The sequence below is a fragment of the Ornithodoros turicata genome, chromosome 7 (genome assembly GCF_037126465.1).
Source record: "Ornithodoros turicata isolate Travis chromosome 7, ASM3712646v1, whole genome shotgun sequence".
NCBI lineage: Eukaryota > Metazoa > Arthropoda > Arachnida > Ixodida > Argasidae > Ornithodoros > Ornithodoros turicata.
Window position 1 is genome coordinate 59,473,106 of NC_088207.1, and position 24,992 is coordinate 59,498,097.

At 47.0% G+C, this 24,992-nt stretch overlaps 1 protein-coding gene across 2 annotated transcripts in view; it reads right to left on the reverse strand.

The window, feature by feature from the left end:
- LOC135400166 (venom metalloproteinase BumaMPs1-like) overlaps positions 1–19,915 on the reverse strand; it is a 54,358-nt gene extending 34,443 nt beyond the window's left edge. For both annotated transcript variants that reach the window (XM_064631900.1, XM_064631899.1), the window contains exons 1-3: positions 19,797–19,915; positions 16,290–16,370; positions 15,729–15,904 (exon numbers count right to left, since the gene is read on the reverse strand). In XM_064631900.1, coding sequence (XP_064487970.1) covers positions 15,729–15,904; positions 16,290–16,347 — 234 coding nt within the window. In that variant the 5' untranslated portion in view covers positions 16,348–16,370; positions 19,797–19,915. The remainder of the gene's footprint in view (positions 1–15,728; positions 15,905–16,289; positions 16,371–19,796) is intronic.
- Positions 19,916–24,992: the final 5,077 nt, after the last annotated feature.

The following is a 24,992-nucleotide window of genomic DNA, read 5'->3' on the forward strand; positions in this document are numbered from 1 at the left end:
TGCGTTTCAATACGTCCTAGACATGGTCGTATTCGGAGATATGGTACAAACTACAGAACTGAAGGTGCAAGAATTTATATGCCGAATCTACAATACTTATAGAAATATCTGCACATCAACGTCGGAAGGGCCACTGGGATTGATGGCGGAGTTTTTGAGGTTTGCTAACGAAGAATTGAAATACACTACACCAGATGTAATTGTAATCACTGCAATGGGCATTCCGTTCACCAAGAAAGCAGTTAGATCAAATTATCATATACAAGCGGTCTATATCGCACGATTCATTACGGATTTGTTGAAATTACACATATCTGAGATGGAAAGTAGATAAAACCTTATCACATGATATGTTTCACTACAACGGCAATGCAATTGTTTTCTTCTATCAGTTCTTGCAACGATGTCGAATGAGCAGAAGTTCAATATTGTTCTACAAGGTCTATCTTGGACGGCTCCTTTTTCCTATCCAGTCATACAAACGGACAATTGTGTTGACGAAAATATTTATTCCGCACTCCAATCGGGTTGCTTGTCAAAGACACCTTTTCTTGTTCTTTTCCTACGTCTGGGCTGTCTGAGAAATATATATGCACTGTGGAATTTATTTCATGAAATGTGATAAGTTTTCACAAAAGATTGATGACCCTTATTTATTATTTATTCCTTAATATTTATTCCGCACTCCAATCGGGTTGCTTCTCCTCCTTCTTCTTCTTCTACCACTAGGAACAGTGGCCACCAGCCACACAGGGCGATTGGCCAGGGTTTCGTGTGGGGTAATCTCTAAAGACTCATGAGACCCACGGCTTCACCCGCGAGACAAGGAGGATGGTAGGACCGCATGATAATAGATGGAAGCCATAGCAGAGGGTAGGAAGGAGGCGGAAGGTGCAAGATGTTTCAGAAGCGGCCGCAGATGGTCAGAAAGGCAGCGGCTCTCGACGCTATTTCAAACCGCCATTTTTCGGTGTGGGAAGCTCCAAATGACAGGATGGCGCCCAGGGAGAGGGGAACCCCTTGTCTAGCCAGCGGCTGGGCAAGGTAGCTAAGGCGGGAGCGGTCGTAGAGGGGGCAGTGCAGGAGAAAGTGATTCTTGTTTATTTGTTTTCTGGTGCTACGCAAAAGGGAACCAAATCCCTGTCTAGGCGAGAACACCAGGACAATATCACAAGGTTACACGCAAAGTAACACAAAGTAAAACGCAAAAAAATAAATAAAAAAAACAGTTAAAGATGCACAAGGAGGGAATAAAAAAAGAGTAATGTGATCATTGCATCAACGTCCGCATTATGTTTTTCTTGAACACAGCAAGAGAAACATTAGAAAATTGGTTACAATATTCATTGTAATACTTAGCTACTAACACACTTATCTTATCATGAGAGTAGTTAGTACGGCCAGTGGCAACTCGTAATTTATATGAATGTCGGAGAAGATAAGGCACAGAGTGAGCACTCAAACTGAAGGATGAAAAAAAGGATTCTCGATTTTCAGACACTCCACAAAAGATCATCACTAACAACTTGTAGGTAAAAAGCTGCGTCACAGTAAGAATATTATATTTTTTAAACAGTGGTCCAGAACTGACAAAGTGCCCAGCACTATCGACTGCACGAACGGCTTTTTTCTGCACTCTCAACAGGCTAGATAAATGAGTAAATGCCACCGTACCCCATACCAACAGGCAATAATACACTTTGGAATGAATTAAAGAAAAATATAGCATACGCTTGACTTTGCTAGGAAGGGTGTCGCGGACTCTGCATATCATACCAGCTGCTTTCGCAGTTTCTCTTCTTAAATAACGAACATGTTCAATCCAGCTGAGGTGTTCATCAAATAGCACGCCCAAAAATTTAAAACAACTTATTCTCTCCACAACACGGTCATTAAATAATATTTTTGGCTCGTAGGCTATGGTTTTATTGCGTGCTCTGAACAAAATGTATTTTGTTTTACCTACATTTAATCTCAGCTGATTCGAAGCAAGCCAAAGAGAAAGATTTCCCATGACAAGGTTCATTTGGTCTTCTAGGTGGCCAACATCGGAACTTGAAAGGAAAATACTGGTATCGTCGGCATACAGAATAAAACTAGCAACGTTTGAGATAGTGACAATATCATTGATAAAAAGTAAAAAAAGTGTAGGCCCAAGTATTGACCCCTGAGGAACGCCAGATATTACGGGCATTACATTCGAATTTACATTATTAACAGCAACATACTGTTTACGGCCGGACAAGTAGCTTGCAAAAAGATTCAACGCAACGCCTCTAATGCCGTAGTGGGACAGCTTGTCCAATAACACAGCGTGATGTAAGCTGTCAAAAGCCTTCTGTATGTCAAGAAATAAGCCCATGGTAATGTGACCGACTTCGAATGCGCTCAAAATATCCTCTTTCACCCGAAGAAGTGCCATCTCAGTTGACTTCCCTTTTTGGAAGCCGTACTGCATATGGCTTAACACATTATGTCCACTCAAAAAAGAAGTGAGCCGTGCCTGCAATACCTTTTCGATTACCTTGGAGAACAGAGGAAGCACGGAAATGGGTCTGTAATTTGAGAGGCTCTTCACATCAGTTCCTTTACTTAGCGGAGTGACTCTAGCAAGTTTTAAACTATCAGGAAATATTCCGGTGGAGAAAACAAGATTACATATGTGTGCTAGTGCACAGGATATCAAACCTGCAGCGAACTTTACAGGTCGCGGCTTAATACCGTCATAGCCTGCCGCTGTTGAATCCTTCAAACTAAGAATTACCCGTGTAAGCTCATATTCAGTAACAGGAATTAAGAACATTGAATTAGGTAAAGTATCAGGAAGGTAGTCACGATGTGAATTGTCGGCATCTTCAGTCAGGCCCGCCTTCAAAAAATGCTAATTCATTTCGTTCGCCAACGCTATTCCCGTTAACAGCTCACCTTGATGAGATATTACAATTGGCTCTGATTTACCGACCTTCCTTCTCAACGCCTGGTTTACTAATCGCCACGTGTGACGGGAGTCCATTTTGACGGAATCAAAACTCGCTACGAAATATTCGTACTTTGCTTTGTTTATACGTTTTTTTACTTCACGCTTAAAGGTCTTATACTCGTCGAAAGCAATCACATTTCCTGTTCTTAAAGCCCGAGCTAAAAGTCGGTTCCGCCTCTTTAACAGTCTAAGGATATCAATCGAAATCCACGGTTTGCGTGTTCTACGCTTCCGCCTCCGAAAACGAGTAAGAGGGAAACATGTGTCATAGGCTGTTTGAAAAACATTCATAAATGCGTCATAGGCTTCAGTAGAAGTATGCTGCCTGAGAACTTCAGAAAGTGGGGCGTGCTCTAAACAGCGATAAAATTGTAGTAAGCTGGAGTTGTCAAACCTGCGGTACAAGAAATCAGCGATAGGAACGTGGCGTGAAAGGTTCCCTTCCATCACGCAGAAGATCGGAAGATGATCACTAAATGATGCATTTAAAACACCTGCCTTTATCACAGTGAGATCTGTGCTTAAAACGAAAAGATCTAAAATAGACGCGGTACTGGACGTTACACGAGTAGGAAGATTAATTACATTTCGACAGTCGTTCGAAAGTACGATATCAATTAGGTCATAAGAATCTCGGCTCTCTGCTAATAAATCAATATTCAAATCACCAGTAACCACAATGGACTTCTTCTGTTGCAACGCATATCGCAACAAATTGTCCAAATGTTCAATAAAATGTGACTTATCACCGCTTGGGGGTTCGATACACAACCGAAATAAAAATATTCTGACACTCTAATACCAGAATTTCCACGTCATCATTTAGCACACACATAGTATCAACCCTGCTATATAGGATACCATATTTCAAGTACAAAGCAACACCACCTCCTCTTCGCACCATACGGGATTGTGTGACACATTGATAGCCCTCGAGAGGCACCTCAGGACAGACACAGGAAAACCATGTTTCGGATATAGCAATTATATCAAGAAGGTGCGCGGGGGCGTCCAACAAGACATCTAATTCTTCGGCTTTACTGCACAGGCTTTGAGCGTTGACATGCAAAACAGAAAAGACGGAACGTTTTTCCTGCAGTTGCAGACGCAGATCCTCAATCGAAACGTAATTATTTATCGCTGGTGTTGACATCACTGCCAAGTGAATATTGTTTAATTCGGTGTTCACAAAGAGGCGTCGGCAGAAGCAGGTTCGTCAGACATCACCTTCGAAGGATCCAATTTTCCAAAGAAAGGTTTGAATATACAGCCTTCAGGCCACAATTCATCACTATTCACCACATCAAAACTGTCAGCATCGACTTCAACAAAGAAGGAGGCATATGTATTGTACCTTGTTTTCAACTTCTTGACGTTTAGTCGCTTTTCCTGCTCCTTCAAAGCTGGCATGAGAAGATCCCTGATATCTTCTACAGATGTAGATGGATGGAACCGGGAAACGAACAATGATTTCGACGACATTCTTTGCTGAATTATCTCCACCTTGGTGTCCTTCTTTTTCCCAATTCTTGGTGGTTTACGCTTTCTTTCCACCAACTGGAAACCTTCATCATCAAGCACATCGCGTTGCGTCCTCTGTGAAGCGCGTAAAATGGGTACCTTGACGGCATCCTGAAGAGATTTTCCGCTGCCCGAAACCGTTGTGATTGCAGTTTTCGACATACTCGGGGCCGACACGGCTCCAGCGACGGATGCATACATCGTATCTGCTTGTAGTACTTTGCTAACGTGTCCGGAAGACTTGAATGCAGTCAATGATAAGATGGTGTCCGACAGTCGCTTAACTTCTTGGCGCAGCTCCCTATTCTCGGTCTCCAGTTTCATTTGCCCAATTATCAAGAAGTCGATTTTGCTAAGCAGGAGGCTCAAAACATCACCATCGGCACCGCTGGTTTGACTGCCAGAAGATCCTTTATCGGTACTTACTTGCTCGATTAGGCCTGTTGACTGGGAACACCCACTTCGACGAACACATTTTTCACACTTCCAGATACTTTTTTCGCCCTTGAACAAAAATTCCACGTCGGCTGGGGCGATATCCACACAACTGTAATGGAATTTTTTTTTACAGCTTCCTGAGCATGAAATATACTCTTTTCGCCTTGCGCCGAGAGCACCTGTGCACCGTGCACACTCGTCTCCCGCCATCTTCCCAAAGTGCTCCACAGTTTCCTCTTGACCGCAGTGGGCGCACGCAGGAGAGCGGCTGACACCCGCGCGGTGCAGATAAAAGTTCAATGGAAGGGCTAGACAGCGCAGTCGAGTCAGCAAAACTTCTACATGACGGGAGACGCAGCGGTCAGCCTGCCAAGCGTGGGAAAGGTGGGCGTACCGGGTTGGCAGTGAGCGGAGAGCGGTCAGCTCCAGCAGCCTTCTATACCTGGCCCGCGTGATAGAGGGCAGGAGCGGGAGGACGTCAATGATAGGGCCAGAGAGGGAAATTTTTGCAAGGCTGTCCGCCAACTCGTTCGGAGATAGGCCACAGTGACCAGGAATCCATGTCAAGACCACTTCCGTGATGTGGCTAGGACTCAGGGCCTGCAGGAGCTCGAGCCACTCGCTGGGGGGCTGGCTAGGGCGGTGATGACCGATAGGGAGTCGGACAAAAGCAGGATCCTGGGAAATGTAAGGGGCACCATTCTGAGAGCCAGTATCATAGCGAGGAGTTCGCTCTCGAACACGGGAGTGTAGCCAGGGAGGCGGATGGGGCAATGACAGTCGAGCTGAGGGAAGACGACGCCGGCACCCGCTAGCTGAGCCGAGACAGAGGCATCTGTCGCGACAACAACGTGAGACGGGAACTGGTTGATGTGCGCCAAGAGGATGGCTTCAAGCCGGGGAGACTGAGCGTAGGCAAGGCCGGGCTGGAACGCGTCGAGAACTCGTAGGGCCATGGACGAGACCGGACAGATGGGCGCAGGAAGGGCAGTCTAAGAAGTATTCAGCGAGGCTAGAAGGGATTCGACAAAGACGAGCTGCGGGGTGTTGGATTTTCGCCACCTCCGGGCGATCCACTGGGTCCGATCCCTGAGAGACTGGTTCTGTCTGGTGGCTAAAGGGCTCTGGCAAAGCGAAAGGAAGGTGTTCGCAGTGAGTAGGCAGAACCGAGTCTTCAAAGGGGGAATGCGAGCTTCGGCATACAGCGCCTGGTTGGCCGTGTACTTGGGGAGGCCCATGCACAGGCGGAGGGCTCTTCTTTCTACGGCGAATAGCCTGCTCAGACGGTAGTCGGGGAGGTGCGAGAAAACGACACACCCAAACTCAAGAATTGGCCCTACGTAGCACTTGTACAGGAAGAGCAGGGTGCTCCTGCTCATACCACAGCGGGCGCTGGCGCTGCGGAGGATTGTGCCAATTGCTTTCGAAGCCTTCTGGCTTATGACTTCCACATGATGGTCCCAGTGAAGCATGTGATCATACCAGACGCCTAAGTAGCGCAGCAGGTTGGTCTGGCGAATGGTCTGGCCGGCGACAGCCAGAATGATGGTCACAGCTCCTCCAGCCCAGTTGGTCCGGGGGAACACCAGGACTGCAGATTTCTGGACGTTCAACGTGAGGTGGACGGAACGCATCCAGGACGACAGCGCGAGGAGATATTCTTGCAGTTTCTCACGTAGCGTATGCAGCGATAGAGAGCAGGAGAAGAAGGCAATATCGTCCGCATAGGTCAAAGTGAGGATGCCCGGGTCGAGAGGTAGGGAACCCATCAAAATGTTAAACAGCAGCGGCGAAAGGACGGACCCCTGGGGGACGCCCCTCTGCTGCGGATGCGAAGAGGAGACAAAGCGTCCATCCGAGCAAAAGAATGATCGCCCAGTAAGGAAGCTGCAAACCCATGAAACGATGTACGGGGGAATGTTGAGAGCTGCCATACAATGGAGGAGGACGTTGTGTTCCACGCTATCGTAGGCCTTCGCAACATCCAAGGTAACCAGGGCAGACATCTTCCCACACTCGCGCGCAAGGCAAATCTGACTTTCCAGGTTAGCGTGCGCCATCCAGATTGAGCAGCGGGGGCGAAAGCCGATCTGGCTATCATTAAGCGCTGAAGAGGCTTCCAAGAAGGAAGAGAGCCGGCGGTGCAGAATCCTCTCAATAGTCTTGCAGAGGACTGATGTCAGGGCAATCGGGCGAATGTTATCCATGGCCAGGCCCCTCGAGGCGGTCTTCTTGACTATAACCAGCTTAGACACCTTCCAGTCATCCGGTATCCACGAGTGTTCGATGGAGACGTTCGCAATGTTCAGGAGCTCCTCTGGATGGGCAGCCCACAGGGGACCTCACCATTCTGCCTGAGACACCGTCCGGGCCGGGAGCCGAGCTTGGGAGAGCGCGCACCACTGAGTCAAGTTCCTCTGCAGAAACAGCAACGAAGCCGGACGACGACGTCACGGGAGGCTGACGCGCGCAGGAAGTAGAGCGTTGGAAGCGGAGAGCCAGGCCCCTGGCGATATCTTCCAGCTGGGCCCTCGCCGCGTCATCGGACATGACGAGAGACTCAGGGGGGAACCCTGAGGAGAGAGACCTGCTGATATTGGAAACGTGCCTGTGTAGGGCTTTCCTGTTCTTCGGGCCGGAGAGGAATGAGTTTCGTTCAGTGAAAAAGGCCCGCCCTGAACTTGCGCCTGAACACGGCTTTATGGAATTGGTAATTTTTCCAATTCACGTAGCATGTATTTGGAAGCACCTGTTTCCAAGCGGCCTTGCGGCGCCGGTAGGCCTTTGAGCAATCAGCATTCCACCATGGCGCACAGCCTGACGGCGATCGCTTGTCGATGCGGAAGGTGGATGACGCTATCGAGCGGGTCAGCGAGGAGGCAGCACTTATAGCACGGTTGACGGGCGGGAGCTCAGAGCTGCCCTCTGGGAGGCGGGCCAGGTTCTTGACTTGCAGGGAGTAATTACAGAGGGAGCGCGAGGGAGCAGCGAGTCTAGCCGGTATGACCACTTCAAAGAAGACGGGAAGGTGATCACTGTTAGAGCCCGAGGTCAGCGTGCGCCACGAAGGTAAGCGGGCTACAGGCGAATGCAACGTGAGATCGAGCACCGACCTTGCGATGCCACGCAGGAACGTCGGGGATCCCTCATTTGCAACACTGAGGTATGACGACATATCCAGTCCCACAGCTCCCTGCCGCTAGAGTCAGTCTTGGAACCCCACGAAACATGATGGGAGTTGAAATCACCGGCCACGATGTACCGCTGAGACACATGAGAGAGTGCGCCACTGAACGCCGAGGGTGACTGGAAGCCAGCCGGACAGTACACATTGAAGACATCCAGGGGGCCGAAGCGTGGGAGAGTGACCCGCACCGCGAGGGCTTCGCAAAGAGGGGACAGGGTTTGCCACACAACGCGGGCAGAATGCACTAGGCGAAGGGAGATGAGCGTTAACAGACCTCCTCCCCGTCCCACGGGCCGGTCCAGGCGAAATACCTCGAAGCCCGGAAAGAAAAGGTTCGTCGGGGGGATAGCCACGTTTCTTGAAGGAGAATCAGGTCAGGAGAGCAGTTCGAGACAAGCGTGTGGAGGTCGGGTAGAGCTGAAGAAATCGCAAGACAGTTCCACTGCAAGACGCGCAAGCTACTCATCACCCAGTATGGATTGAGCGACTGCGGCAGCAAGGACGTCGTCACCACTGTTCGGACGGCCACCCTTCTTTGACCGCTTGCCATGGGGCTTTTCGCAGGGGCTGCACCACATTAGCGCAGACGAGGCGTCACGCTTGGAGTTGGACGCATCCATGGCCTCGTGGGATGAGGCCGGACACACGCGGCCAGGCTGGGCGGAGGCCGATGAGCAGGAGGGAGAGCTGGGTTCACAGGGCTGATGAGAAGGATCAGCAGAGGGCACAGCGGCTACAGCCACTTGCCTATTGCCGGAGATGGCGTTGACAGTCTCAGAAAGGGACGAAGAGAGGGACGCAACCATGGCGCAGAGTGAGTCAAGTTCCGCTCTAACCTTCGAGACTGCAGCCTCGACGGCGGCATCAATCATCTTCTGAAGCCTATCGCCAGGGAATGGGGACTGGACAGCTTGCTGGGTTCTGCTTGCGAAATCCGAACCGCGCCTCTTCAAGGCAGCAGCCGCTTCCGCCCGTGAACAGTGGCGAGCATCCATGACCTCTAACAAGGAAGACTCTTGCTCACGGCAAGGGCATAATTGGTTGTCGGCAGAGTGCTTCCCGCCGCAGAGGCAACATTTCGGGGAGACACTAGCAGGGCACGTGGGCTCGTCATGGCCTTCGCCGCAGTGGCGGCAGCGGGGATCGGATCTGCAGTTTTTGGTGGTATGACCGAATCGGAAGCATCGCTTGCACTCTGGTGGTCTTCGCTTGTAAGTGTCTACGCAGAAGATGAGTGGCCAGGACTTGATTTCAGATGGGCAGGCGAGTCCCGCAAAGGACACAACTACGGACTGGGTTGGGATACGACGATCGTTGTCAAGCCTGCTGCAGCGGTACGCGTCGAGGGCACCAGCATCAGAGAAGAGCTCGAGGACTTCAGTAGCGGGAAGAGAGGCGTCAGAGAGCCCCTCACCACCCCCCTGACACAGGCGAGATGGTGCGGGATGAATGCCTCCACCGGCTGCCTGCCGAAGGTGGAAGTTGACAGGAGCGAGCGGATGACGTTGACGTTGTCAGACTTGCAGATGATGCCATCTCTTCCATATTGGCGCACTTCGGCGATGTCACGGAACTCAGAAGTAATGACTTCCAGGCCTTGAAGCAGAGATTTCGGGTTCTTGGACCGGACGATAGAGCCATCGGTAGGCTTGATTGCGACTGGGATGGTCGTGAGGCCGTTGGTCTGGAAGAGGCTCAGGGGGACTGAGCGCATATCCACAGACGCCGACCAGTAAGGGTCGGGCCCGCTGCGAGCAGCGGTTGCCATCGCCGCGCGTCTCACCAACCGGCGAGGTAAGCGGCGCCGCAACCGAGGGAGAAGCAGAGGAGGCCAGACAGGCCTGAGCTTGCAGAGAGAGCAAGCAAGCTCCAACAACAAAAGAGATTGCCGCACCAGAGCAACAGAAGAACAGCCAAGCGAGCTCTTCGCGAGTAATCGCGAGTAATCAGGTTGCTTGTCAAATACACCTTTTCTTCTTCTTTTCCTACGTCTGGGCTAGTCCAACTGCTTGAGAAATATACATGGACTGTGGAATTTAATTCATGAAATGTGATAAGTTTTCACGAAAGATTGATTATAATTTTTTTTTTGTAGTCAAAGATTGATGTATCATGCCTCAAATTTCAATGACCGATCCTTCTCCGGCAATTCTATCCTTCGGGTGCAGTGGCTAGAATGGCTTCTAGCCACTGTACTTCGGGTGTTGAAGTTGTACAGTGTAGTCGGGTAAAACCTATTTCATGGTTAACTCTGATTCCATATTAGAATTCTTGCACATAGTGTGGAATATTCGTTTCCTCAGCAATCATTGTGTTCAATCTAGCCATACCAAATATAAGCTGTCTTCGTTGCGATGTCTAGAGTACATTATATTGATGACAAAGATTTCATTTATTATTTCAATTTACACTTGTTTATTTTGATAAATTACAATTGTCCTATTCCAATCTCTGAAGTTTTCGTTTGTTGTCTTGATTGATGAATTCAGAATGCATTATATAATGATTTCTTATTATTGGTCACTTGAATCCAGCGTTGATCAATGCAATCGATACGTTGTCGCCGTATTTGTATCGCTTCAGTAACTTACACTTTGTTGCGACGAACTTGCACAATCTCTTATTGATGTTTCCTTTCTTTGTATGAATGTTCTTGAATGGCATACAAGATAGTACTAGCTGAAAATCGTCCGGTGGTCCACCGCAGTTGATATGTTCGTTGAGTTTCAATAAGTGATGATACATCAGACCTTGCACAACAATATTGAACTTCTGCTCATTCGACATCGTTGCAAGAACTGATAGAAGAACATAATTGCGTTGCCGTGGTAGTGGAACATATCATATGATAAGATTTTATCTACTTTCCATCTCAGATATGTGTAATTTCAACAAATCCGTAATGATCGTGCGATATAGACCGCTTGTATATGATAATTTGATCTGACTGCTTTCTTGGGGAACGCAATGCCCATTGCAATGATTACAATTACATCTGGTGTAGTGTATTTCAATTCATCGTTAGCAAACCTCAAAAACTCCGCCATCAATCCCAGTGGCCCTTCCGACGTTGATGTGCAGATATTTTTATAAGTATTGTAGATTCGGCATATAAATTCGTGCACCTTCAGTTCTGTAGTTTGTACCATATCTCCGAATACGACCATGTCTAGGACGTATTGAAATGAAGCGAGAATGGAATCGTTTCGCGGCTCTTCCTTTTCGAAGCAGTTTTTTTATCACATCTTCCCATGACTTATGGTAGCGAGTACAAAATCTGTCCATCTCTTCAATGTAGAGAAATTGTCTCTTCTGTTTTTAAGTGCGCGTCTACACTTCATTAAAAGCATATCTATGCTCATTTTATTGATTAATATTTTATTATCTGGTTTAGAATGCTATAATATCCACCTGTCGTGAGAATTATGGAAAATGATTCACAAAAGGATATGATGAGCAAGAAAAAAACGTGTGCTTTCAATGATTCTGTATTCACGCTGCTGCTTAGAAATGATTTGACTGAATTAATTCTTGTTTTGACTTTGTTTCAGGCTCAACTGATATTCTATGAGTTGTGAAGTTTCTACCAGCTGAAATAATGATTGTCTTGTATTTGTTTCAGTTGTTCACTCGATTGACATAAGTAAAAATGTTCTCTAAGATGGGAATGCCTCATATCTCTGAGTTGCATTTCACATTTGATATTTCTGTGTGGTTCATCTATATAGAACTTTCTGTTACAAAAATTGATCAAATTAAATTTGTTTCTCGTTTTTGATTGAGTATTGTTGCTATCATTTAATAATTTGGACTTTCTCTTCACGTTCAATAAAAATATCGCATCTGTACAAACTTAGCTGACTTGTCATCCACTTTGACGAAAGACTTCCGTTTCAATGAAAGGATACGAAAAGATAGTGTTCCCCGCGAATAATATCGGCATCTATTTGCGCTGCGCAATAAAATATATGGCATTTGAACTATCTTATCTGACCTCGAGAGCGCCCTGTTTGCTGGAGGAAGGAATATAGCCCCCAACCCTTTGAGTGATAAAGCATGGGAGTTGCTTCGTTTTGGTCATATCGATAGAGACATAAAGTCTCCCGGCTTTGAGCAAAAAGAGTGAAAACCGAGATGAAAACAGTGCATATTTGCTATGTCTTGGATACCTCCATCAAGGTTTTGTAGCATTCGTTAGAATGAAAATTGTATTCTGTTCGATTAGATTAAGTCACGTAGATGATTTTATGATGGTTCAATGATAGATTATTTTCTTGTGTTGTTGTTTACGTCGCGCCGCTTAGAGCGTTCCTCTGTTCTTTAGCGTTAAGTCTGTATTAAATTCGTCATGTTACTTGTTTTGATAGATTGTTTCGCTATTGCATGTATCTGTTGTTTACGTTATGGCTAGGAGCTGCAGGTGTGGCTCTCTATCAATGCTAGCTGTTGATTGTGATATTACTCATTATTTCCTTATGTATGCTATTCGCTTAATAAGAAATTTATTAACTAAAAGTTGCGTAATGTTGGAATAATCAACTTATCTTCCCTATTGCGCTCGAAATGTTCATAACTGTCACAAAACAGGCGTACGCCTCCCGTCTTCGAGAAATCAGGGCAGATATTATTAGAGCTGGTTGTTGGCTAGAAGCGTGCTATGCGATGAAGTTCATTTTTTAATATATCTATTTTCTGTGTTGGATTCATAAAAAAAAGTAATGTTTCTAGTGTCTCTTAGAACGAAAATTGTATGGTGTTCGATTAGATTAAGTCACGAGGATAATCTTATGATAGATTATTCTCCTCTATTGTTTTGATTAAGAATATCTTCTTTGATTAAATGTGGTGCTATAGATTTTATTTCCTCTTGTGTTCGTGTCGTTCGTGTCCCATGGTCTTGCAGGGTCTCTGCTGTTCACAGTTAATTACATACAACTATCAGAACTTCACGCTATCGCAGTGATGGTTCTCACGTCTCAGACTTTCTATAATACAACTTGTAATTTTGATTGTAATCATATTGATTAAGAATATCTTCTTTGTAGTGGTATAGATTTTATTTCCTCTTGTGTTCGTGTCGTTCGTGTTTAGTGGCCTTCCATGGTCTCTGCTGTTCACAATTAATTACATACATCTATCGGCATCCGTCTTCAACAAATCAAGGCAGATATCATTAAGAGGTGGTTGTTGGCTAGGAGCGTGCTATGTGGTGAAGTTCGTTTTTTAACATATCTATTTTCTGTGTTGGATTCATAAAACAAAGTAATGTTTGTAGTGTCCCTTAGAACGAAAATTGTATGGTGTTCGATTAGATTAAGTCACGAGGATAATTTTATGATAGATTATTCTCCTCTGTTGTTTTGATTTATAATATCTTCTTTGATTAAATGTGGTGTTATAGATTTTATTTCCTCTTGTGTTCGTGTCGTTCGTGTCCCATGGTCTTCCAGGGTCTCTGCTGTTCACAATTAATTACATACATCTATCAGAACTTCCCACTATTGCAATGATGATTCTCACGTATAGGAATATTAGACTTTTTTTTAATACAACTTGTAATTTTGATTGTAATCGTATTGATTAAGAATATCTTATTTGATTAAATGTGGTGTCCGTTTCTCGTTTTGATATGGTATTGTGTAGCTATTATTTCCCTACATGTTGGAGGATATGTCGGTTTGGTTCTATATTAATGCTATCTGTTGATTGTGTTGATTCGAATTATTTCATTATGTCTGCGCTACTCATTTCATAAGAAACTGATTAATTAAATTTTGTGTCATGTTGGAATATTAAACTTAGCTTCCATATTGTGCTCGAAATTACTTACATCTATCAGAACTTGTAATTAAAACTCCTGTGATGCAATGACGGTTCCCAAGTCTCAGACTTTTTATAATACAACTTGTAATTTTGACTGGAATCGTATTGATTAAGAATATCTTCTTTGATTAAATGTACTACTCCATTTTAATTCCGATCCATTGAAAACTTGTGTGTATGATTACAGTCAATAAAAAATATTGCGTTTGATCTGTGATACATATTCTATGCTATTGTATCGTACCTGTAATAAGTATATTCTTTACACGTACTGTTTCTTCTGCTTCAGGTCGTGAAGGTTTTTCGGCTGGGTTTTTCTCCTTCACCTGATTGGCATCACAATTGGCACAATTCCCAGCACTATTGGCTTTAATAAATACATTTACACTTGATTAGCAATCTAATTGGCATTATAAATATATTTCAACTTGTACTAACCCTTCTTTGCATGTCTATGCATGTTGTAACCGCGCGGACAACCCTCCGCACACGCGCCGCGCGGGAAAAAAATACGCGGTGAAGTCGGCCCAAGGGCGCCTGTAACTCTCATTGCCCGTTACGCCCACCCAAACAGTACTACTGATGAGCCCCTTCCCAATATAAGGATCGGAGTCCGATGGTGTCCAAAAAGGTCAAAAGAGCTTTGAGGGAAGAGCCTTGGTGAGCTGGATTTGGCCAGAGACCATGCATTTTGATAGTGTGAGAATGAATTAGATGCAGACGCATCGCTATTGTCCACTGGTGCCCTGTAGCCCGCGGCGCGAGATTCGCTCGCTTTTGCTGATCAGCATCCCTAGCGATCTGACCTATCGAATAAAGCTCTCACAGTTTGGTGGAGGTGCGCCTGATCTTCGCCTTTACTCCTAATACTCTACCCTGGAGCTTCGCTCCCGCAGGATACTGCCTACAATGTCGCCACCGCCTTCCGCAGTCGGTGACCACCCGACGCCTTCGGGCGACTCTGCTGGGTCTTCATCACCGCTCCTCAGGCCCCGGGACCCACCGTCCTTGAGAAGGGTTGAGGATTGGGCTAGTTGGTAATGAGACATCTGAACTGAGAGCGCAAGATACACGGACAAAGAACGTAGAAGAGCGCCCGTCCTGTCTGTTTCTCCGTTCTTTGTCCGTGTATCTTAGGCTCTCAGTTCAGATGCCACCGTCCTTCTCGGGAACTGACTCTCTCGATATCGACGAATGGCTCAATACCTACGATCGGGTCAGTCGGCACAACAATTCGATAGGTCAGATCGCTAGGGATGCTGATCAGCAAAAGCGAGCGAATCTCGCGCCACGGGCTACAGGGCACCAGTGGACAATAGCGATGCGTCTGCATCTAATTCATTCTCACAATAGAGAAATGGCTGAAACCATGACATCTGCTTGTGTCTGCGTATTTGTCAGTGTCTTCGCTTTACACTGCAAATGCTGCAGAACGTGCGTGTTGCGGGTGACTTCCTAATTTACTACAGTTTGAAAGGGCTCAGTTTTTCTTTGCGGTCAAGGTTTTTCAGTGTTTCCTGTCCCGAACCGTGAACAGAGCTGAGGGCTGCCTCCCTCTTTCTTATCACTACAACATAAGTTCCGCTTCAAGTGCTGAAGCAAACTTTACTATGTGCAGCAATAACGGAACGGGAGCTACGAAAGCTGTGCACGTATGGCAGCTAATAGCCCAAGCACCATTTCAAGCACCATTACTTTAGTACGTCCAGGCTGTAAACATGCGATTTGTACACTCATCCATTCCAGACAAGAAAAGCCGTGGAAGATAAAGATACTTACGATAGAGTGGATTTCTGTTCCATCCTCGTCGACGGTCGTCACGGTGAACTGGTCCTCGAAGGCAGGTCTGTGTTCCAGTGCGAGAACAAGGTCGTCAGTTATTTTCAATATTTTTTGTCCACTTGTACTTCTGCTTTCAATGAACTTCGGGTAGACGATGGTTTCCCCGAGAGGCACTAGAAGGCGGTTGTGCAACCTTAGCTCTTATGGACCATTTCTTAAGGTGGGGCAGGTCTGCTCAAACGCTGTTCTTAAACACGTCGTCTGCATTTCGTTAGGACACTCCCTGTCTTCAGTTATTTTCGGTATTCTATATTCATTTGTTCTTCTGCTTTCAATGACCGCCACATAGACTACGGTTTGTCCGAGATGCAAATGGAACTTTAGCCTCATAGGCCATTCTTTAAAGTGAGGCAGGTCTACTCAAGGCCTGCACTTCGTTCGGCAGCTCGTACACCGTAGCAATCCACGGAGATGAGGCATTAAAATTCGTATTCAATCAGAAACTATACCAAAGCCATCTACGATTTCAACGTCAAGCAAAATAATTTTATGACTCACAGGATACGGCAGAGTTAATGAAGACCATGACAAGCCAGCTGCTCTCACAATTCCACATGTTCCTCTCCGGTAAACTGTGACCTACAAATAATAGTCTCTATAAACAAAAAGGCCTATCTCGGCGTTGCATTCATCTTTAGATGCCTGGCGCTGACGCTCTTATACCGATATTCGTCAAACGCATATGGGGAAAACGGACGTAAAATGCACTCTCACAATCATAACTGAGCTATATTGAACAGTACCGCAGTAATATAATAGAGAGCGTTAGTAGACCTGGGATAACGTCACCGGGAAGCTACCATACCTTCCGGAACCAATGGCACCGAATCTTATCAGTAGATTTGGTGCAGTAGACCAATGCCACCTAGGTAACGGAAGGCCTGCTTGTTGCCTCCTCTCCCTCCTTCGCTACGTCGACATATGAAGTCAGAATTCGAGTTTGCTATCGCGATTCCCCGTTCTGCGAAACTCGCAAATGATTGCAGCTAACATCGCAAAGTTGAAACCTGTAGACTAAAAGTGCAACACGCTTTAATCAGTGTTGAGAAAAATATGGGACCATGTTGCGCTTTATTTTGTTTTATCCATTTAGTCCGCGGGTACGTCCACTACTCGCAAACGACAGTTGCTGTCCGTGAATACGACGGTTGCTCGTCTTTGTGGTTACGACCGCTGAAAGCACATCCGTGATTGGCTACGGCCGTTGAAAATACGATCCTAATTTGCTGACTCTGAGTTGTTACGTCACGTCGACGAGTAAGCAGGCTTTCTGTATCTAAGTGGTGTTGCCACTCTTTCCATAAAGGGCAACCTCCATGGAGCGAGTGTACAGCGAAAAAGCTGCGAACTTCGCTCAGCGTCGGACGCCCTGCGCGAGGCGTCAAAAATGTGAGCCTCCGCCGCCGATCTGCCCATGCCAGTATGGTGAGCTATAATGCCAGATATTTTCGCCCAGCGTCCGCGATTCCGGAAGCGTCAACTAAAGATGAACCAATCAAAGTGTTCTTCTGCTACGAATCTACGCCTGATCGTCTGCACGTGGTCGTCTGCTCTCGTGAATCATCGTCATCGTCCTCTTCTTGCAACTGGATGCTGTCGTCTGCTCGCTGTTTCGCCAACTTCATCGTTAGAACGTGAGGCATTCTCTGCCAAGAAACATGTTTTCTTTTCGCGGTAGTGAATATGCTTTTCGGTACGTTACTGGACGCTTCTTTTCAGACAGTTGTTGGATTTAGTTGCAAAATTTGTGACATTAAATGCACTTTTTTGAGCAACTGATTTCACTGAGCTTTCACCTTATACCCTGGCAACAGTGACATCACAGCGTGACTTCCCGACGCCGTCCGCTGGTTTTTCGCTCCATGGAGCTGGTGCCGGCGAACAACTGGCGGCTAAACGCGCGTGGCAGTCTGCCGCGCGAAGTTCGTTGCAAAAATTCGCTCCATGGAGGTTGCCCTTAACGCCACGCACCTGGACCGGCTGTCATACATTTTCAGTGGGGGAGCTTTTCTCTTCTTCACCGTTTCGGTGACGTCACATCTATCAATGGCCGACAGCTGGGGCAACTGCGTCACGTCAATTGCGCAGGCCTACTGTTATCTAGACGGCATGGGGTAGACGCGTCACATGGGAAACCGTGTTATCAACGGTCTACTAAAGACGCAGCTTTCACTTGTAGCGTGTTGCTATCATCGGTAAATCTGTGTCATTCATTTTGCTTTACTTCCATCGGAAGCGTTGAGGAACAATCGTAGCAGTCACACCTATCGATGTATTAATTATGGCGAATCCCACAAGAATTTTCTAACAGACCGCATGCTGCATCTATGAGGTAACTGTGAAGAAAACGTGACGTCCTCCCGGGACGTCGACATCACGTGTACAAACGTTGTAAAGAAACTTAGATGCCGAGATAGGCAAAGCACTTTGTTTTTCTCATATGGCGCAATAACCATTCGTGTTTCTGAGCCACAGCGTTCTACTAAAACACTCACTGGAGGCGCCAGTTCGCGAGCCACATACTCTTTGCATGCATTGTACGCATGAGTCCCAAACGCAATAAAAAAATCCTATTGGAGAGTTTTAAAATAGGGCATCCAACCACAGAACGGTATTATAATCAAGTTCCCCAGGAAATAGCGAGTCGCCACCGCGCGTTGCACAAAACTTTGTTGCATGAACTTTGCATGCGCAATGACGAGTGGCGTCCATTTTTGAATATTGGTTACTGTGCTACACATGTTTTTGTGCACACGAGCACATTGTTGCACGTGTTGTGTTGCGTTGTTGTACGTGTGTGCTGTGCTGTGTTGCCGTTGCGATTTTAGTATTGGATGCAAACTGGAGCAGAGAGCAAGTATCAAACTATCCGTCAAGCTCGGCAAATCTGCAACAGAGACATCTGAGACAATCCAGCAGGCTTATGGCAATGAGGCAATGAGTCGTCGAAGGTATTTTTAATGGCACTCAAGAAAGACAGAACATTGTTGGAAGACGAGGAGAGGCCAAGGAGGCCATCCACGAGCACAACCCCCGAAAATGTCGGTGTGATAAGGAAACTTGTGCATGAGGAAGAGAGGTGAGAAGAACCATTGAGGACATTGGCGACATCGTCGGTGTATGATATGGCACAGTGCAGGGAATCCTCACATCTGTTTTAGGGGAGCGCTGCATTGCGACAAAATTTGTGCGAGGACCCTGACCACAGCACAGAAGGAGCACCGTGTTCAACTCTGTCGGGACCTTCTTGAGCAGGTTTTGAGCGACCCAACATTCATGTCGAGAGTCGTCACTGGGGATGAGACTTCGGTATACGGTTACGATCCGGAGACCAAACAGCAGTATTCGAAGTGGAAGAGCCCAGCATCACCAAGACCCAAGAAGGCGAGGCAAGTGAGGAGCGCGTCCAAGTGCATGCTGATCGTCTTTTTTTTCTATTTGCTTTTTCGCTATTCACGGAGCTGTGCACCATGCATTTGTCTCCGAGGGCCAGACCGTTAACGCGCAGTTTTACTGCGACGTTCTCAGGCGTTTAATGGAGGAGAACGTTCTGCGCAAGAGGCCTGCGCGGGGGCAGCTGGATGCTCCGTGAATGCACCCGCTCACAGAGCTTTAGAAAGTGGGCTGTTTTTGGGTCGCCTCAGAATAATCACCATTCCTCACCCGCCCTACTCGCCCATTTGGCTGACCTCTCTTCCCATATTTTTTTCCTTTGTTCTAATAAATATGTCTCCCCCCCCCCCCGCCCCACTCGACAGATTTGGCCCCCTGCGACTTCTTCCTCTTCCGGACGATGAAGCTTATGGTGAATGGGGGCCGTTTCGAAACCGTGAACGGGGTGTAGCCTGAATCGCAGAAGGTTCTGGACATTTGGACACATGCTGGAACATTCACCGAGAACAGGACTTCCAGGGAGCTTTCCGAAAGTGGGAGAGGCGCTGGGAGCGGTGTATCAGTGCACAAGGGGACTTCTTTGAGGGTGATAAAAGCCAAACGTAAACTTGCCTTTATATGCGCCTAGTCTCGGAACTTTTTTGATTTTGATACCACCTCCTACGTAACAACCCCGCAAGTAATTGTCGACACTGCGGCGAGTTTCACAATGAGCGATCAACCGAGCAGCAACACGGGTTCCAGGAAGCATGTGAAATGTCGGAATCGCACCTCGCACGGATGTTTCCGGCTGCTACTTCGCCTTTTAACAAGACAAACGTTTAATGTCAGTCTCGTCTCGAGATGTAAAGGCTCGAATTCTTCTATTATTATTACTTAATGTCAGTCCGCATGAGCGTCAGATGTTCGCTCTCTTTCTTCTTTGTGTGTGTGTGTGTCTGCGTAGAGCAGTGAAATGCAACAACTCCAACCTGGAACGTTCAATGCTACAAAAGAGAACAAACACAGGTGGAGGTTTCACTGTAAACTTGAAAGTCACGGGTGAACGTCCAAGTGTATGGGTCAAGTTACAGTAGCTTCGATCACCTTCGTTTGAGAGATATTTAGTTAACTTATGAGTAGGTATTAAGTTAAAGGTCCTGCGATTACCACGGGAAAGCATCCCATGCCATAAGAGCTGTTCGTTCATTCATTGTTCCCGTTGTTGTGCGTCCTTAGGTTGAAGTTTGGTGACTTTACTGTCGTAACAAACTTCTCCAGCGGAGGACAAAGTAGTCATCGGAATTTAAAATTCAGATGATTGACTGATTGGTAAAATAACACAAACTGGAGATGTTTCTCCCAAACCACTTGAGAAAGAAACATGGGCGATCATTCAGTTGATCCGATGGAAATGCGCTAGCATTAAAATATGAAAACCCTTTGGGAACTCCCTTGCATGATGATACACAACCCTCCACACCCCCTATACAACGCTAACGCAAGACAGGATTCGCAGCAAAACCGGCCTTTTGCGCGCGTAACTCCGATTCAGCTCGGCGGCCCCGTCTCGCAGCCTTCTTTCGCCGCCGCTCTTTTGCATAGCTTTCAAAACCCATGGCGCGCCAACGCGGGTACTTCTGAACCTGTCTACCACCACAGCTGCATTGCCGAGTGCCGATGTGCCGACGCGTCTTCACCGTGGCCGCGTCTCGCGTCGGTTCTCCACGTGCCATCACCTTCCCTCTCCACTCACCGCGCATGCGCCCCGCGCCGTGGCTACAGACAGACCTCGCCGCGATTCTTGCATAGCGAGGACGATAATGCTAACGCATTAAAAGAAGCAAGGAGAAATTATACAATGTATACACTTCACAATAACACAACGCTAGACTAACACTTACGCTAAAACAAAAAAGGTCATAGGGTGTGGAAGAGGTCCGTTTGAGACGAAGAATTGCACAAGCGCGCGCATGGCATGCATGAGCTTCTTTCCAGGCTGGCACCTTTGAGGATTGTGCAGACGATTGATTCCTCTGCTCTTAGACTTTTCTACAACTTAATTTGTTCATAAAGTGTAGCTCGTCGATCTGCAAGGAGTTAGTGTGCCGCTGTAGGAACAACTTCCTCGGGGCTCACAATTTTTTTACCTTTGTGCACTGTGGTGCACAGGGTTACGTCTTTTGTTAGGCCTAGGCTTCGAATTAGGCTGAGGTCGAAGACGGCACAGGGAACAATGGAAACTATCATCCCCCCAGACGGATCAAGGCGTGAAACGGCACAAGCCGCGTCAACCCAGGATAAGCTCCCACACTCTAAGCGTCCCCGCTCTGAAATATCAGAGGAGGAAGAAATGATCGATCTAGGCTCTCTTCAAAGTGAACATGACACCAGTGCGTGTCGGAATCCAGACAACAAGGAACCAGAACTGCACAATGAAATCATGGAAGACAATGATGGATTCATCACAGTGGTGCACAAGAAGAATCGGAAGGCTGGAATACCGGTCATATTACGTCCAGTCAACCCTAATGAGTCCTTCATAAGTGTAAATCCCAACACGCTTGCAAAGGAAGTATTACAGGCCACTCAAGAGCAGATCAAGAGTCACCGTATTGCGAAGGACGGCAGTATTGTTATTTCTGTTGCTTCGTTGCCTGCTGCTAAAGCACATCTGGCGCTTACGACCCTGGCCAGCGTTGCCGTGACAACTCCTGTGCCGGAATCCTATGCCAGGAATATAGGGAAAATCACTGGACTTCGACCACCACACACGGAGGAGTAACTCCTGGAATTTTTAAGCCCCATTGGAGCAATCGAAGTACGCCGACAGAAAGAATTCAAACAACAAGATGACGGAGATATGAACGTTAAGGCTTCGTCTAGTATAGTCATCACGTTCAAATCGGACATGAAGATGCCGGCTAGCGTTGTACTCGGGTTTGACACTTACAAGTTGGCAGAATATTTCTCTCCTACCCAATGCTTCAATTGCATGCGGTTCGGCCACCTGGCAAAGAACTGTAGAGGAGTGACGCGGTGCAAGGTTTGTGCTGGTCCGCACAATCATCGCGAATGCACCTCCAAGAGAGAACGCAAATGTGCAAACTGTCATGGCCCTCATGCAGCATCCTATGGAAGAGGCCCCCGCCGTCAAGCGGCCATCAAAGCCGTCAGAGCAGATGCATATGGCGAAGCACTGACAAAACGCGAAGTAAAGACAACAAATGCCAACACGAGCCAACCTACCCAACAGAAGGGGCAGCCCACGGTACCCCCGCGCATAGCTGAAAGTTTTCCTCAACTCCCACCTAGGCCCCAAAGGACACAACGAGAACGCAAGACACCTGCAGCACCAAACCAAAGACCACCACCACGACCACTGAAGGCTGCAGCACCAAGGGTGTGGAACGTCGAGCGACACCCTGCAACTAGCCAGCCGATATTACCAGCAGCACCCCCTCCAGTGCCTCCAAGACGTCCCATCGATCGCTCAGCAAGACACCCAGAAGAAGAAGGTTCACTAGTGCTTCAAATAATCCCCTTGGCAGCACTAAAGGCTATTGTTGCTGCTCTGCCAAACGCAAGGCAGCTACCCGAGGTCATGCAGGTTTTGGCATTTGAACCTGAACTTTTGAAACTTCTAACACAGACCAACCATGGACAAAGTCTACAGTGAAGCTACAGTAATGCAGTGGAATTGTAATGGACTAAAAACACGGATCAGTGATGTCAGAAACTTTCTCCCACGGCATCCAATTCCGGTACTTGCGTTTGGTGAAACCAGAACCAGCGGCACTCTCAGAATTGCGAACTATGTGTATTATGTGTGCCCAGGAACTAAAAGCCGCGTCCTCATTGCTATTCGTAAAGACTTTCCATCCGTCCACTTGAGCTCATCCAGTCAAGGATCTGTTATTGTCGCTGCCAAAGCACTCATCTCATCAAGGTATCTGACACTGGTAGCGGCATATATACCACCCAGAAAACAAATCGATCTTAAGCAACTCAGGACCTTTCTTTGTTCACTCCCTCGCCCTGCAATTATGTGCGCTGACATCAATACCCATTCCCCTCTTTGGGGCAGTAGGAAAACAGATGAAAGAGGTCGCAAACTTGAAAGCCTCATTATGAACTTAGACTTTGCTGCTTTAAATGACGGGTCCCCAACATTCCTACGAGGCCCAAAATACAGCAGCTGTATCGACGTCACGCTATGCACGAATGATATATCTCACCAGCTCACGTGGGCGGTGGACAGTGACACCAAGGGAAGTGATCACCTGCCAATCTATATAGCCGATGACTGCACTGTATTACAAACGCAAAAAAGAATGCTCACGATCTACAACTGGAAGGATTTCCACCACAAAAATACTGCAACTCTCCTCAACTGTACATCCCCTAAGGACTTTGCAGCTAATGTCAAAGCGAACCTCAGTGAGTATAGCACAACCGTGACAATCCCAGTAACATATACGAGGGTTGATGCTGAATTCCAACACCTCAGGGCGCAGCGCCGCAGGGCTGAACGCCGTTATAGACGATTAGGTGAGCTTACCGACTGGAAAATGGCCAATACCCTGAAAGAGAAAATCAGAAGGCCCCTCAAACAGCTAGCTACTAAAAACTGGAAGGACACCTGCTCCGCTCTGGATTCCTCTGCAAACCCCTCCAAGATATAGAAAATCATCAAGAATTTAAAAGCACCTCCCAGACAGTCCTTTCCTTTCCGTGCCATAGTCCTAAAGACCAACATCTCCGAGAAAACCGTACCTGAACATTTTCTGATGACAGTAATAAGGCCATCAAATTCTGCAAGTAGTCCCATGTGCATACAGTCAGCACGATCAGCCAAGGTTCACACCCTTATTACTACTCCCATACCATCCCCCGAGCTTGACACAGATCTCACGACATCAGAGTTACTGCAAGCGCTGGCCAAAGCCTCTAAGAAGAAAACCGTCCCTGGACCTGACAAAATCACCTACAAATCTCTTTCCAACCTCGGTCCCACAGCTACCAAACAGCTCTTGGATATCTTCAACGGTACATGGCAAACAGGGCTTGTCTCTAAGGAATGGAAGGTTGCTCAAGTAGTCCCTATACTTAAACCGAACAAACCGTCGACAAACATCACGTCATACCGTCCCATAAGCCTCACCAGCTGTATAGGGAAACTCATGGAGCACATGATTCTCAATCGACTACAGTGGTGTCTGAAAAAACAGAACCTCATCCCAGATGAACTTACAGATTTTCGTAAAGCACGCTGCTCCGCAGACTCCGTAATGGATATGGTGTCAGACATTGAACACAACAGAGCTCTATCTTACATCACGGTAGCAGTCTTTCTAGACATCAAGAGAGCTTTCGATACTGTGAGTCGTCCCCACGTGCGTCAAGGACTCCTGAATGCCAATGTCGGAGAACGCATGTACAAGTGGATTTCCGACTACTTAAGAGACAGAAGTATGGGGATGATAACAGCAGACGGGAAAACAAATCCGGTGCCGGTTGAGCAGGGAGTACCACAAGGTGGCGTCCTCAGCCCTACGCTATTTAATATTGTCATGTTAGAACTGACAAGGCTTCTACCCAAACGAGTTAAAATTACCATTTACGCAGATGACGTATGCATCTGGGTCAGTAGACGTTACATCAGTTTTATCAACAATACCTTAGAACATGCCTTAGAAGCAATCGCCAGCTTCTTTGAAAAGCGCGCTATGGACATCTCCCCAGACAAAACTGTTTATATTCCTTTCACCAGAAATAAGCTAAAGAATTTCAACCTCAAAGTGCGAGGTGATGAAATCAAACGAACAC